This window comes from Prionailurus viverrinus, chromosome A2, assembly GCF_022837055.1.
Source record: "Prionailurus viverrinus isolate Anna chromosome A2, UM_Priviv_1.0, whole genome shotgun sequence".
Lineage (NCBI taxonomy): Eukaryota > Metazoa > Chordata > Mammalia > Carnivora > Felidae > Prionailurus > Prionailurus viverrinus.
This window is the reverse complement of record NC_062562.1, coordinates 35,820,901-35,833,933: the sequence shown is the minus strand read 5'-3', so window position 1 is coordinate 35,833,933 and position 13,033 is coordinate 35,820,901. Positions and strand designations below refer to the sequence as shown.

Here is a 13,033-nt window from a genome sequence, read left to right as displayed (position 1 = left end):
CTTTAAAAAATGAAATAAATGCATGGCCTAGAGTGAAGCTACTTTATCAGTGGTATATATTCACCAGATATTTTCTAAACCTAGAGTGGCATACATATTTACGTTAATTTTTTACGAAGGTGAGATCATCCTATTCATCTTATTTTGAAATGTATTTATTTACTGACATATTTAAGTTCTGATCTCTCATTATTTTTCATAACTGTGATATGGAATATCTATTCCATATCATATTTTATGACATGAATATACCATAATTAATTTCACCAATCCCCCATTACCAGGAATTTAGGTTGCTTCCAGTTTTTACTAAGTGCTAAAGTGAACATCTTTGTATGCAAAACATTTGTGGGAGAATTTCAGCAAGATAAATACCTTGTTTGGAAATAATTTGGATTTCCAAAAAGGTTGCACCAATTTATGCTGCTGTAGAATGAACAAGCATCCTTCTTTTCCATACCCTAGCCAACAACTTTTGATTTATACCACTCTCCTAGCCAAAAAATTTATATTGTAGACCTTTGTTTCATTTTATTTCATTTATTAGTGGAGCTGTCCCATTTTCAAACTTTCTTATAGGCCATAATGCTTGGAACACTGGAGTTGTTCTTGCCTGAGCACATCAGGAGAATCACATTCTGCATTTTATCACAGTATAAATTGGTTTGCATGCCAGACTTGAGAGCAAATTTTAGTCTCTTAGAAAATGTCATCTCAAAGTAGTATGGTATGCTCTTGTATAGTTAAAATAAGTTTATGTAGAGCATTGCTGGGTTAAAATCCAAGCATCCTAACGATACATTTTCAGTTACCCTCTCTGTCACGCACTGCCATCTTAAGATTTAGAAATAGTGGGGAATAGTTCTTTCTATGTTTGCTATCCTGTTTGGTTTCATACTGTGGTTTCCCCCATTTACTATTTAGTGGATTTCAGCAATTTTGTTTTTTCTCTTCTATGAATGTTCCGTACTCCATTTAGATAAGCTGGAAAGGAATCACAAAGGCCTTTATTTATTTATTTTGTAACAAGGGATAAAGCTTGGGGCAGGAGAGCAAAACGACACCCCATTTATTTTCTCTTTTTCATCTTAGATGCCCTAGGCCTTTGAGCTTATTTGGCCCTCTAAATCCATATTTGTTAACTTAAATATAATTTTTCCAGAGTTGAATTGTCTTGATGAGATTTCACAGTCACAAGCGACCATGAAACTGTCTTTTGTCTCATTTTGGGAGCCACCAGAACTGAGGACTTAGGTGGTGGAAACTGCTGGTCCCATTAATGTCGTGGCTATTCGGAAGCTAGCGCCTTGAGGGTGATGATGGGTTGACCTGCAGACGCATTTGCGTATAGCCTTCCACCAGGGCCAACCTAACTCAGGTAAATTGGAATTGCTACAGGAAACCCTTCAACGAGGGCTTGCCTCATGTTTTAGCTGTGCAGCACTCCCCATTGGTGTTCTGCCAGCTCCCCACTCTCTTTTGGAGGTGCCCACCATGCACATGGCAAAAGGGCAGGTCCCCGTGCAGGTTTCCTACCGTGGCTGCTAAGGAGGCTAGATCTTACTCTGTCTGCCTTCCAGTTCAACTAGAGGACAGGCCCAAGGCCTCAACCTGGCCCCCGGGCACTTGTGCACTCTTGCTCTTGGAGTGGTGAGCTGGAGGAGCAAACATTTGGAAGTCAGAACCACAAAGGCAGCAGTGACCATGCAGCACAGACATGATCATTGCATGACATGATACTGGCTGTGTTTGTTCCCTTATGGGTTCTCTTGTTCTCCATTCATTTTCTGAGCCTGCTTCCAAGAGCCAATTTTTCCCCCTTCTTCCATCCTCAGAGGCCTGATTTGGTCAGGAATCAATATCACCCTCCATGCAACTTGGGAATATTCTGGCTACTCCCTAAGCTAGTGCTTCCCAACTTTTTTTCATGTCATGGAGCACATATGATAATGTTGGTATGGCACCCAAGGTAAATGTTTATGAGGCTGCTCAAGGCTTAAGGTCACCAGTGCAGAGTCTCAGGAAGATATCAAAGACTTCTAGGGTCACGTCCAGAGGACCCAGGAGCTGACTCAAAGAATTGACCAAGATGCAACAGTTCAAACATCAGTAAAGACAATACTTTTAATGGTTTAAAACACATATAATGTATTTAAATGCAGTGTTTATAAATACATAAAAAAAAATTTTTTTTAATATTTATTCATTTTTGAGAGAGAGTCAGAGAGCATGAGTGGGTGAGGGGCAGAGAGAGAGAGGGAGACACAGAACTTGAAGCAGGTTCCAGGCTCTGAGTTGTCAGCACAGAGCCCAATGCGGGGCTCGAACCCACGAACCGTGAGATCATGACCTGAGCCAAAGTCGGACGCTCAACTGACTGAGCCACTCAAGTACCCCAGTGTTTATAAATACTTAAAAAATCATTTGGGCCACCATTGGAAGTGCCAAGTCATTATCTTGAAAACTGGTAAATAAAGGTAAAGAGTCAAGCATTTGCCCTATGTCTCCTATAATGAATCCTATCACTAGGTAACCTGTTAATAGATGAAGGGAAATTTCTTTTTTTTTAAGTTTATTTATTTTGAGAAAGAGAGTGAGAGTAAACAAGCATGGGGGAGGGAGAGGGAAAGAGAGAGAGGGAGAGAGAAAATCCCAAGCAGGTTCCATGCTGTCAGTGCAGAGTCCAAGGCAGGACTCGATCTCACAAACCATGAGATCATGATCTGTGCTGAGATCCAGAACCTGATGCTTAACCGACTGAGCCACCCAGGTGCCCTGAGGGGAAATTTCTCATTACTGAAATATTCTTGTTAATAAGTAAAGGGTGACAAATAGAAAGTCACCATATTGTAATCCTTAATTCATTAAATGATGTAGCTATTGAGCTAACATCAAAAAAGAGAAGGCCCTGCTAATGGAGGAACACACTTGGTAACCTAACACTTGGTAATCTGAAGACTCAATCAGATTCCAGATGCATCATCTTTGGAGACAATCTTGCCAAAGATGATGCATCTAGAATCGGATTGAGTCTTCAGATTCAACCAACTTATGGGAAATACAGTGGATAGAGGACCATGTTAAATGACACCGTACAGATATAATCAGCGAAACTCAGCTGGTGAAATGTACAGGATAAACAGCTCAGTTTCTTCAATAAATAAATTACAATGAGATAGAAGAGAGAAAGAGAACAAGATGAGTGGAAGGGAAAACTATAGGTTGATAGAGATTCAAGAGAAGTATCGACAAATTGTAAAGTATGGACCTTTTCCGGGTCAACATGGAAACAAACTTGAAAAAAACACATTAGCAAGACAACTGGAAATTTGAGCACCAACTGGAAATCTGATGATACTAATATTGTTACTTTTTTTTTTTAACATAATTGGGGTTATGCTTTTAAAAAGAGTCCTTATCTTTGGGCACCTGGGTGGCTCTGTCATTAAGCATCTGACTTCGACTCAGGTCATGATCTCGTAGTTCGTGAGTTCAAGTCCCACATCAGGTGAGCTTGAGCCCCACTTCTTTCTCTCCCTCTCCCTCCCTCTCTCTCTCTTTCTCTCTCTGCCCCTTACTCATTTGCTCCCCTCTCTCTCTCAAAAAACAAAAGAGTCCTTATCTTATACATTGAAGTATTTACAGATGAAATTATTTGAATGCTTAGATTTGCTTCAGAGTAAAAGGACAGAAGGACAGAAAGTGGATGAGAGCATTAATGAAACAAGATCAGCCATGTGTTCATAAGTGTTGAAACTGGGTGAAGGATACATGAGGGTTCATTGCACAGGCTGTCACTTTTTGTAAGGGCTTGGAATTTTCCATCATAAAAAGTTTTGTTTCATTTTTAAAGAAATGCAAAGGGAGAGGGGAAAAAGAAAAAACAAAAACAGAGTCTTCAAAAATACAGGAAGGAAACCTAGCAGCATGCCTGTGTACTAACCCCTGGACACATTGCTCATTGCCTGCAGTGGCCAAACGGAAAGGCTGTATAAGAATGTCAGCCCTGGGTTCGAATCCTGTTCTACACCCAACTGGGGGGACTTTTAGTGCCAGATTCGCTAAGGCTCAATTTCTCATTTGTAAGATAGAGATGAACTACTCCCCATTTCAGAGGGTTGTTGTTCGAATAAAAGAAGATAATCTGTAAAGCACGGGGCCTTGGACCTAGTACCAGTTCGCACTCAGTAAAAATGGGCTCTTGACTATTATTTTATTGCGTGTAGCATTTAAAATCAGAAAATTAGAGAAAAGTGAATACATGCACTTTTCAATGGATGTTGGAACATTTTTGATGATTTCTGAACTCCAAGGCCTTTTTTGCTTCCTTTTTCCAAACATGGGAATGAGATCAGATTTTGTAGTATTTATGTCCATCGCCTGAAAAACTGCATGAACCTTATGAATGGCACCGGTCCTGTGAAGCAGACAGAAAGGAAACCCTCACATTGCTTACCTTTCTTCCTGTCTTTTTCACCTCTGTTTTTCCATTTATGGCTAAGAAAGTGAGAGAATCTGCCTAGAACAAGAAACTTCCCTCTTTTTCTTCCTGGAGGGGAACATGAGTAATGGACTTTTCCATCAGGGTTGTTTTTCCTGGACATGGTGTCCCCCCTCCAACTGCTAAAACATGTGATCCTGAAGGAGACCGTAAATAAACTTCAAATATTCCTTATCGGTCAGTGATGCTGTCCCAGTTTCTAATAAATTATGAAGTAGTTTTCTGTATTTGGTGCTCTTCCTTTTAAGTTTATTTATTTATTTTGAGATGAGAGAAAGCACGAGTCAGGGAGGGGCAGAGAGAGGGAGAGAGAGAGAGAATCCCAAGCAGGCTCCACACTGTCAGCACAGAGCCCAACGCAGGGCTTGAACCCAAGAACCGTGAGATCGTGACCTGAGCTGAAGCCAGATGTTTAACCAACTGAGACACCCCGGCACCCCGGTGCTCTTCCTTTTAAAACAGAAGTTCTATTTGGGACACCTGGGTGGCTCAGTCAGTTGAGTGTCCAACTCTTGTTTTCAGCTCAGGTCATGATCCCAGGGTGGTAGGATCGAGGACCAAGTTGGGCTTCCGAGCTGAGTGTGGAACCTGCTTGGGATTCTCTCTCTCTCTCTCTCTCTCTCTCTCTCTCTCTCTCTCTCTCTCTCTCTCTTTTCTAAAATAAATAAAGAATTACAAGACAGCAGAACTTTAAATCAAGTATGGGCCATTTCTGAGCATGGGATCCTGGAGGGACTATACAGGTCACACACTCATTAGGCCGAGCACCTAATAGACACCCAAAAACTAGTTATTGGAGTGAATGCAAATCTAAGAAAAACCAGCCTCCAAAGAGCTCTGACATACAAACTGATAAAAGATTATGAACAGAAACCAACCTGTGTGTGAAAGGGGTGCATAATTTCTCAACTGCAGGGTTGGCTGTGAAGTGAAAAAGAAGATGTCCACTCTGTTCTCCTTGCAAAACACCAACATAGGCTGTAAATCCCTTGAGGGTCTTGACTGGAGCGTTTTCATCCTGACTTCCCTCACAGGGCCCTGCACGTACGTATGTGGTGCTCAGTGAATATTTGAAATGAACTCAGCTGGTCCTGGGTGTGGAAGGAGAGAAGGATGAGGAGTTATAAAGGAAATACACCTTTCTTTAGTGCAAACCTCACTAAATTCAGGAGGAGGGGAGCTGGCCTTCAAGGTTGTCCTCTTAGTATATGGCAAATGGTTCAGAGCTAGACTCGGCCATCAGATTTTTAGAAAACCAGTACACTGTGGGTGTTGGGATCTTATGGTGCGTCTGGCATTTCTCCGGTATATGAAGTGCTCTGTAATGAGAGTGATCATTTTGTGATTAATGCAAAGCATTAATCCAGAACAAAAACACACTTCTCTGATCCCTCTAAGTGAGGAGTATGGGATAGAGTTGGTTGTTTTTGGTTTGTTTTTTTTTTTTTTCCACTGTTCCCGAATCACGTGTTGATCCCATGATAGGGGGGCATGAGGTTAATCTCACCCTAATCATTTAGATGATGCCCTCATAGAAGAGCAGGGATCTGTTATTAGAAAAAGGTGAATCAGACTCTGAATAGGCAAAACCAACAGACACTCAGTCTCCTCGTTTTAATCCTCCCTCGTGCTCTCACGGCCATAACCTGACCTTGCCCCAGCCCTGTATTTGGGATGTGGGCTTTCACCTGACCCTCCAAGTTGGCCCGGCCTCCCGGTTTTAGCCCATCCTGTTGCCCCAACTCTGAAACTGGCTGTCCAAACTCTGATTTTCTTTCAGCATGAAAAATCTCTTCGCGTACAATCAGAAATGTCTCAATAGTTATCTCAGAAGGCTCTCCAACCCAGGGAGAAAAGTAGACGGTTATGGTGTTTCTACTGCTACATATACGCAAATAGAAGGTTCCCCAAAACATGAAGTAATTCTCCATTTGCCCAGTAAGAAGATTCAAAACACATGTTTGAGGCCAACTTGAATATATGCAAATTTAGGAATGCAGATTACATAGTGGAATATCTGCTTCTAATGTTTTAGATCATTTGTTCTATAAACTGATAATTTGAGTGATAGTTGTCTGGTGCTGTCCCTCTTTTTGAAGTGGTTTTATTCAGCCTCCTCACCTGCACCTATGTGTTGGTCCTGACACAGAAGCCCCTCCTGGACTCATCCTTGTAGCTCTCCTTGGAGTCACTCCTGCCGAAGGCATTTGAGCTACAGCATTTTTTTTTTAAATCTCCATATATGGTATTTCATTGGGAAAACTATTGCATGACATTTTTTTCCTTCCCCCATCCATGGTCTTCCAGCCTAACCACCCACAGCATGGCCTTTTAAAGTGAGGTATAAGTGATTCATTTATTCCATTTTTCTTTCTTTCTTTTTCTTCCTTCCTTCCTTCCTTCCTTCCTTCTTTCTTTCTTCCTTCCTTCCTTCCTTCTTTCTTTCTTTCTTTCTTTCTTTCTTTCTTTCTTTCTTTCTTTATTTCTAGTAACTCATTTATTCTAACGTCCAGGCCCTCCAATTGTGAGATCCCATGCCCACAAATAATTACTAAGTCTGTATTGAATTGTTTGCCATCTTTTCCACTGATTTCATCAAGTGACCCGTATAAGCATCCAAATTTGGCACTGATTGAGATTGTTTCAGGCTATTGTGCCTTCTCAGACTGTATATTGTGGTTCAAAGTAAGCAGAGTCTTTGAAAGGACTTCAAGGTAAAATCACTTACTGCTCAGGGGTAAGATATCTTTTGGTAGAGGGAAGGGTGGAATATTTCCTCATTAAATACATGTGGTATATGCCTATCTGTCAGGCAAATTCTTTGTGTTCTGCATGCATCATGTCATTTAATTCCTCCAACACCTCTAATAAGACAGGGATTTTTATTTCCATTTTACTAAAGAGGAAATGGATTCTCAGAGAAGTCAGGTAGCTTTTCCAAGGACAAACAGCTACCAAAACCCAGGTTTGAGTCTAGAATTCATGTCATTAACCATACCACACACTTGCACAAAATTTCAGAAGGTTCTTTTTTGGGGGGATGGGAGAAGCATGGTACCATGTCAGAAGCTATTACTTAACTGTTCTAAAAATAATATATATATTTATTATTTTTCCTGGATTCTGTATATTTTTCTTTCCACCCCACTTTGGAGTGTAATGTACTGTGATTTTTTTCCCTGGCCATTGAGTTAGTTCAATAGTATTGAACAAATGCCTTTGTTGAAAGCAAATAATGAAATAGATCTTTCTGTGAGACCCCAGTCATCCTGCCCAGATTTTTTGTTTGTGGCTGGCATCCCTGCCATTGACTGGTATTAAGATTGTCTCGTGGAATTCTGGGTCTCTTTCCAAGTGTAAACGCTGGTGACATAAAATGGCTATGAGTACACAGTTTGAGTTCCATATTATTTCTGTTTATAGCATTAAGTCACCTGCCTTGTGCAGAATGTGTACCGACTGAAGAGCCAAAAGTGAAGTTTGGATTCTTAGATAGCATAGCCCACCTATGAATGATTATCCACCCCCGATCATGCATCATCCGTGATGTTTAGAGAACAGTAAACAACGTTCCTTCGTGTATTTTAAAGATGTAATGAAGAGAAACTTTAGGTAGCCAAAAGAAATAGAAGTTTTGGGTTTTTTTCCTCCCTGTTGCTCTCCTGACTCATGTTGAAAGGCTTTTGTTTCTAATCAAAGCAACAAACGGTAAGGTCATTTCCTTGCGATTATATGGCAGCGGAAGGCGTCAGGGTTTTTAGGTCCCTACTTCCACCAGCTTGTATTTGGAGAAAACACACACACACACACACACACACACACACACACACACACACACCACAAGTGCTTAATACATGTGTCCTTTGTCCTGCACATTCTCTCCAGTCCCTTTAAATGAGCCGAGATCATGGTTCGGAGGTAAGAACAATTTCTCTTACAATATTCTGACAGTGTAATTGTGCTTTGTGAGCTCTTACTGGCATTTCTTAGGAAAATCTTGGGCAGATTTTAATATTATACAGCGGTGGAGTAATCTACGTACTAATGTTCCAGAATCTAACTTTCAGAAAAGGAAACTCCAAGAAAAGTTTATCTCCACTCTTTGCAAAAAAATTACTCCTTCCAAAGAAAATTGGAAATGCTCCAGTTTGATACCAAAGTGAAGATGGTCCAAACACCCATCTTTTGGAGGGTTTTCCTGTCATTGTTTTAAATGCTATCTCTGCTCCCTCAAAGGTCCTAAAAGGGAACTTTACTTTGTTTTTAGTTGGGATTTCTGGTTTTTACTTTGGAACTTTGGCAATTGTTGTTGAAGTGTGTTCTTCTATCTTACCGCTCCCCACCCCCCAACCCTTTTTCTTTTCTGTCTTACTTACTTTCTTTTTTTGTGGTTGTTAATTTTGAAGGCTTGAGCTCCTTTATGAATATGGAAAGGACAGGGAGACGGCAGGAACTATGTCAGTAAGCAGCACGAAAATGCTTTTGGATTTCCAGTTGTTAATCATGCCCTCGGCACAATGTGTTTGGAGCCTTCTCTATCTTTGTGAGCGCTTGGCAGCAAAGATTCTGTGGGGATCTAGAACTCATTAGTAGCCTTTCTAAAAGGACCTATTAATGTCTGTCCCTGTCTTGCCTGGAAAAAAGAAGCAGGAAAAGTGAATTTTGTCCCTGAGTCTAGTTAATGGTGAAGACTCTATGTGATCAGAATTGAGCAGCTCAAGGCAGTGACCTTGGGAATATCATTTTGGGGGATGGCTATCAATTAATTCATAAAACTTGCATGATTTGTCAGAGGAAGTTCTACATCCTACTTTCAGGGAAGCTGTTTTTTTTTTTCTTTCCTTCCTTGTAAGGTGGTGTTGGTAAACTCATCGAGTTTAACTCCGAGTGTCCTTTTTTTTTTTTTGCCCTGATAGGTAGATGTTGGATATGGAGGAGGGGAGGGAAATCTGGGTTGACTTTAGAAAACAAAGGAAATTGTCTCATCCAGGAGACTGCAAAACCCTTGGGTATAGAAGGAAGTCTGTGGAGGAAGTGGGTAGGATTGGGTACAGAAGAGAAACCTCAAGGAAATAAATACATCACAATAGGGACTGGGATAATACCCCCTTGCCATAATATAACACCACATGTGGCCTGAGAAACAAATCAGTGCTCTCTAAATCAGCTCTATCTAAAGGTATCTAATGACCTGAAGGTCTAGAAGGGAATATAGTCTTATCCACAATGTAGTCCTTTGACCTGCTTTTCAGACTGGCATTATGGTGACACAGGGTCTCACATTAGATGATCCAATTCTTTAGATTCAGGCCATAGAACCTCCCTAAACTCTATCGCAATGCAGCCCCTTCAGAAATCAGAAGCTATACTTCTTAGCAGAAGATCTAAAGTATTCCCAGACATTCCAAATCCCAGTCCAAAGCATATTCTGTGTATTCCAGTGTATCATTTATTCAGCCCTCCATTTGGAGCCTACAGGCTCCAAAGTGGTGGCTACTAGAAGGGAGGTCCTTACCCACAGATACTACACCCCCTGCCATGGGGCTCAATTACTTTTGGGAGAGCAAGGAATGGGTGGTGGACAATTAAGATTGGTTGAGTAGAATTGTAAGGTACGTTTATGCCATTATTGGAGCCAGAAGAAACCTTGTAAGTCGCTTTGTCTGGTCCCTTCATTCTATCATTGACAAGATTAAAATTCAGAGTAGTGGGAGAATGTTCTGAAGATCTCACGTCCCATTAAGGGCAGGGCACAGCCTACAGTCTTCAGAGTTCTGATTCTGTATTCTGTCCACCACTGTGTTGTTTCTAGGAACAGCTGATTGCTTTGTCTAATTTCCAGCCTCTCTGAATTACATGCAACTGGGGTTATTTCTCGTGTATGCATTTCTGTCTTGGAGTACAAATGTGGAAACTACATCCCAGATGAAGTTTTGCTTCTTATTCACTGCTTACAACTGCTGGCAAAAACCAACAGGCAAGTGGGTGAAAGACCCCAAGAAAAGGAACCCGCTGTCCTGTCCCTTTCACCACAAGCTGTAGTACTAGGTAACAACATACTCAAACACTTTCTCCTTGCTTTGAAAATATTGTAGGAACCTAAAAATATTAGTGAGTTCTTAGTGAAGGCCTGTGTCAAGATCAGTTCAAGTAGGAGACCTTTGTTTGTCCCTGATATGGATTTCACGAAACTCCAATTAAGACTTCTGGGGGGGCAGGGGGAGGGTGCCTGGGTGGCTCAGTTGGTTAAGCCTGTAGCTCTTGACCTCAGCTGAGGTCTTGATCTCAGGGTCATGAGTTCAAGACCCGTGTTGGGCTCTACACTGGGCATGACGCCTACTTTTAAAAAAGGATAAAGACTTTTTTCTTTTGCTTGATGTTGGAAAACTGCAACATTTTTTTTTTAAGTTTATTTATTTATTTTGAGTGAAACAGTGATCAGGAGAGGGGCAGAGAGAGAGGGAGAGACTCCTGAAGCGGTCAGAGCGGAGCCCAATGTGGGGCTTGAACCCATGAAACCGTGAGATCATGACCTGAGTCAAAAACAAAGCCAGACGCTCAACCTACTGAGCCACCCAGGCGCACCAAGAAAAACTGCAAACATTTTTGAATGAACAGCTTTTTAAACTAGAAAGATAAAGCTGAATATAGGCTAAAATATACATTAACATATGTTAATATAATCTGGCAAGGATAGGCAGACAGTTTATCGTTCCAATAAAAGCAAGTGGAAAAAAGCAAGGTATTGGGCACATTCTGTTTATTTTAGATTTTTTTTTTTCTTAAAGGAAGCCTTTGTAGATGGGGCTGTAAAGATAGGTTCACTTCTGTTCTCTTACACTGGTTTATTTTCTCTTTTGATTTTGTTTCCTTCTGTCCCTGGGAGTTACATTGAATAAGTCAGCAATATTTGTATTTATGTTCAAGATTTTACTTAATGCCACCTTTTCAATTTGATGCATTTATATTCAGGTTTTCGAGGCAGGAATGGAATTAGTGAGAAACTGACCCTCCGTAATAGAGAATCTTTTTCTGATGGAACAGTGGGACGTAGCTGAACAGCACAGTGGACAGAGAGGGGGCCTGGATTCCAGGTCTAACTCTGCCGCTTACTGATCTGCTCTGTGGCCTTAGGAGAGTTATTTCTTCCCATCCAGGCCTCCAGGTCTACATTTGTGGGTGTAGAAGTTAGACTAATGCTGAGGCTCCTTTCCACCTCTAATTATTTGTGGTTACTGCCCTGTCACCCAGAAAAATTGGAGCTCGGTCTGTCTGCTTACTCTCATCTCCCTCTCCCTCGTTCCTCTCTGTCCTCTCTCCTACTCCTCCACTCCCTTCTTTCTTCCTCTCCACTGATATTTTCCTTTTCACCTGGAAAGGAGGTCAGAGCTTGTGCTCCAATGACCCAGGTGCCTGTAAGAGCCAATGGCAGGAGATGAGGGAGGAGCAGACTAAGGTTAGAGTTGGAAATGGTGAAATTACTGAACCTGGAATCAGACACTGAGATCCCCTCGAGAAAAAAATCAGAACCTTGCGAGTGGTGGATACAACTCTTGTACTGAGATGTAACGCTGCTCCTTGGACTCCAAATTCCTTAAAAGTCAACACATATCTCCCGGGTGTGTACTGCATCCATGATGGGCCAGGTGTGGGCTCACAAAGGTGAATAGATGCATCCACTACACTTAGGAAGCCTCAACCGGCAGGAGAGTGAACAGGAAATCTCCAATGGCTCAGTAGCTCTTACAAGCTTCACTTGTATTTCATTTGCCACTCACTCTTGGGGAGTGTAAAAAGCTTTCGGCAGGAGGGGCGCCTGGGTGGCTCAATCAGTTAAGTGTCTGACTTCAGCTCAGGTCATGATCTCTCCGTTTGTGAGTTCAAGCCCTATGTCGGGCTCTGTGCGGACAGCTCAGAGCCTGAAGGCTGGCTGCCTCAGATTCTGTTTCTCTCTCTGTGTCCCTCCCCCACTCATGCTTACACACACTCTCTCTCTTTCTCTCGAATATAAACATTTAAAAAAAAAGCTCTTGTTGGGAAATGGCTGTGAATAGCGGAATTTCATCTGTTTTTGAGGTCAAAGGGCTAAACTGACAAGGGTGTATTTAGGTAGAAATCAGACAATGCCGACTGCAACAGTGACACCTAACATACCTAGCGGCCCACTGGTAAAAGTTCTGGTTTTGATGGGCTCTGTCTAAATGAAACCAGAGAGAGAGGAAGTGGTAAGAGTGCAGTGTTCTGCACCTTAGCCTGTAAACCCTGCTTTGCCACTTAGGAGCTGACCCTCTGATGGGGATCGTTACAATTACCTTATAAGGTTGTTGAGATTAGAGTTAGCCTCTGGCACTGAAGCCACCCCCAATAAAGGGCAATTAATATTAGCTAGTATATTATGATATACATTCTTATTATAGGTTCTTAATATATATTATATATTATAATGTCTAATACATTTTTATATATACATAATAAAATATATTAACTTAATATTATTTAATAGTATTATTTTTCATGTAGCCCAAGTACAGG

General features: G+C 41.4%; 1 protein-coding gene across 6 annotated transcripts in view; it reads left to right on the top strand.

The window, feature by feature from the left end:
- Positions 1–13,033, top strand: part of FRMD4B (FERM domain containing 4B) — a 324,549-nt gene that overhangs the window by 168,568 nt on the left and 142,948 nt on the right. Inside the window, exon 1 of one of the 6 annotated variants that reach the window (XM_047850184.1) lies at positions 8,327–8,419. The exons of the other annotated variants lie outside the window; for them this stretch is intronic. Within the exon in view, the coding sequence (XP_047706140.1) occupies positions 8,396–8,419 (24 nt within the window). The 5' untranslated portion in view covers positions 8,327–8,395. Of the gene's footprint in view, positions 1–8,326; positions 8,420–13,033 lie in introns of those variants that run through there. 6 annotated transcript variants of the gene reach the window in all.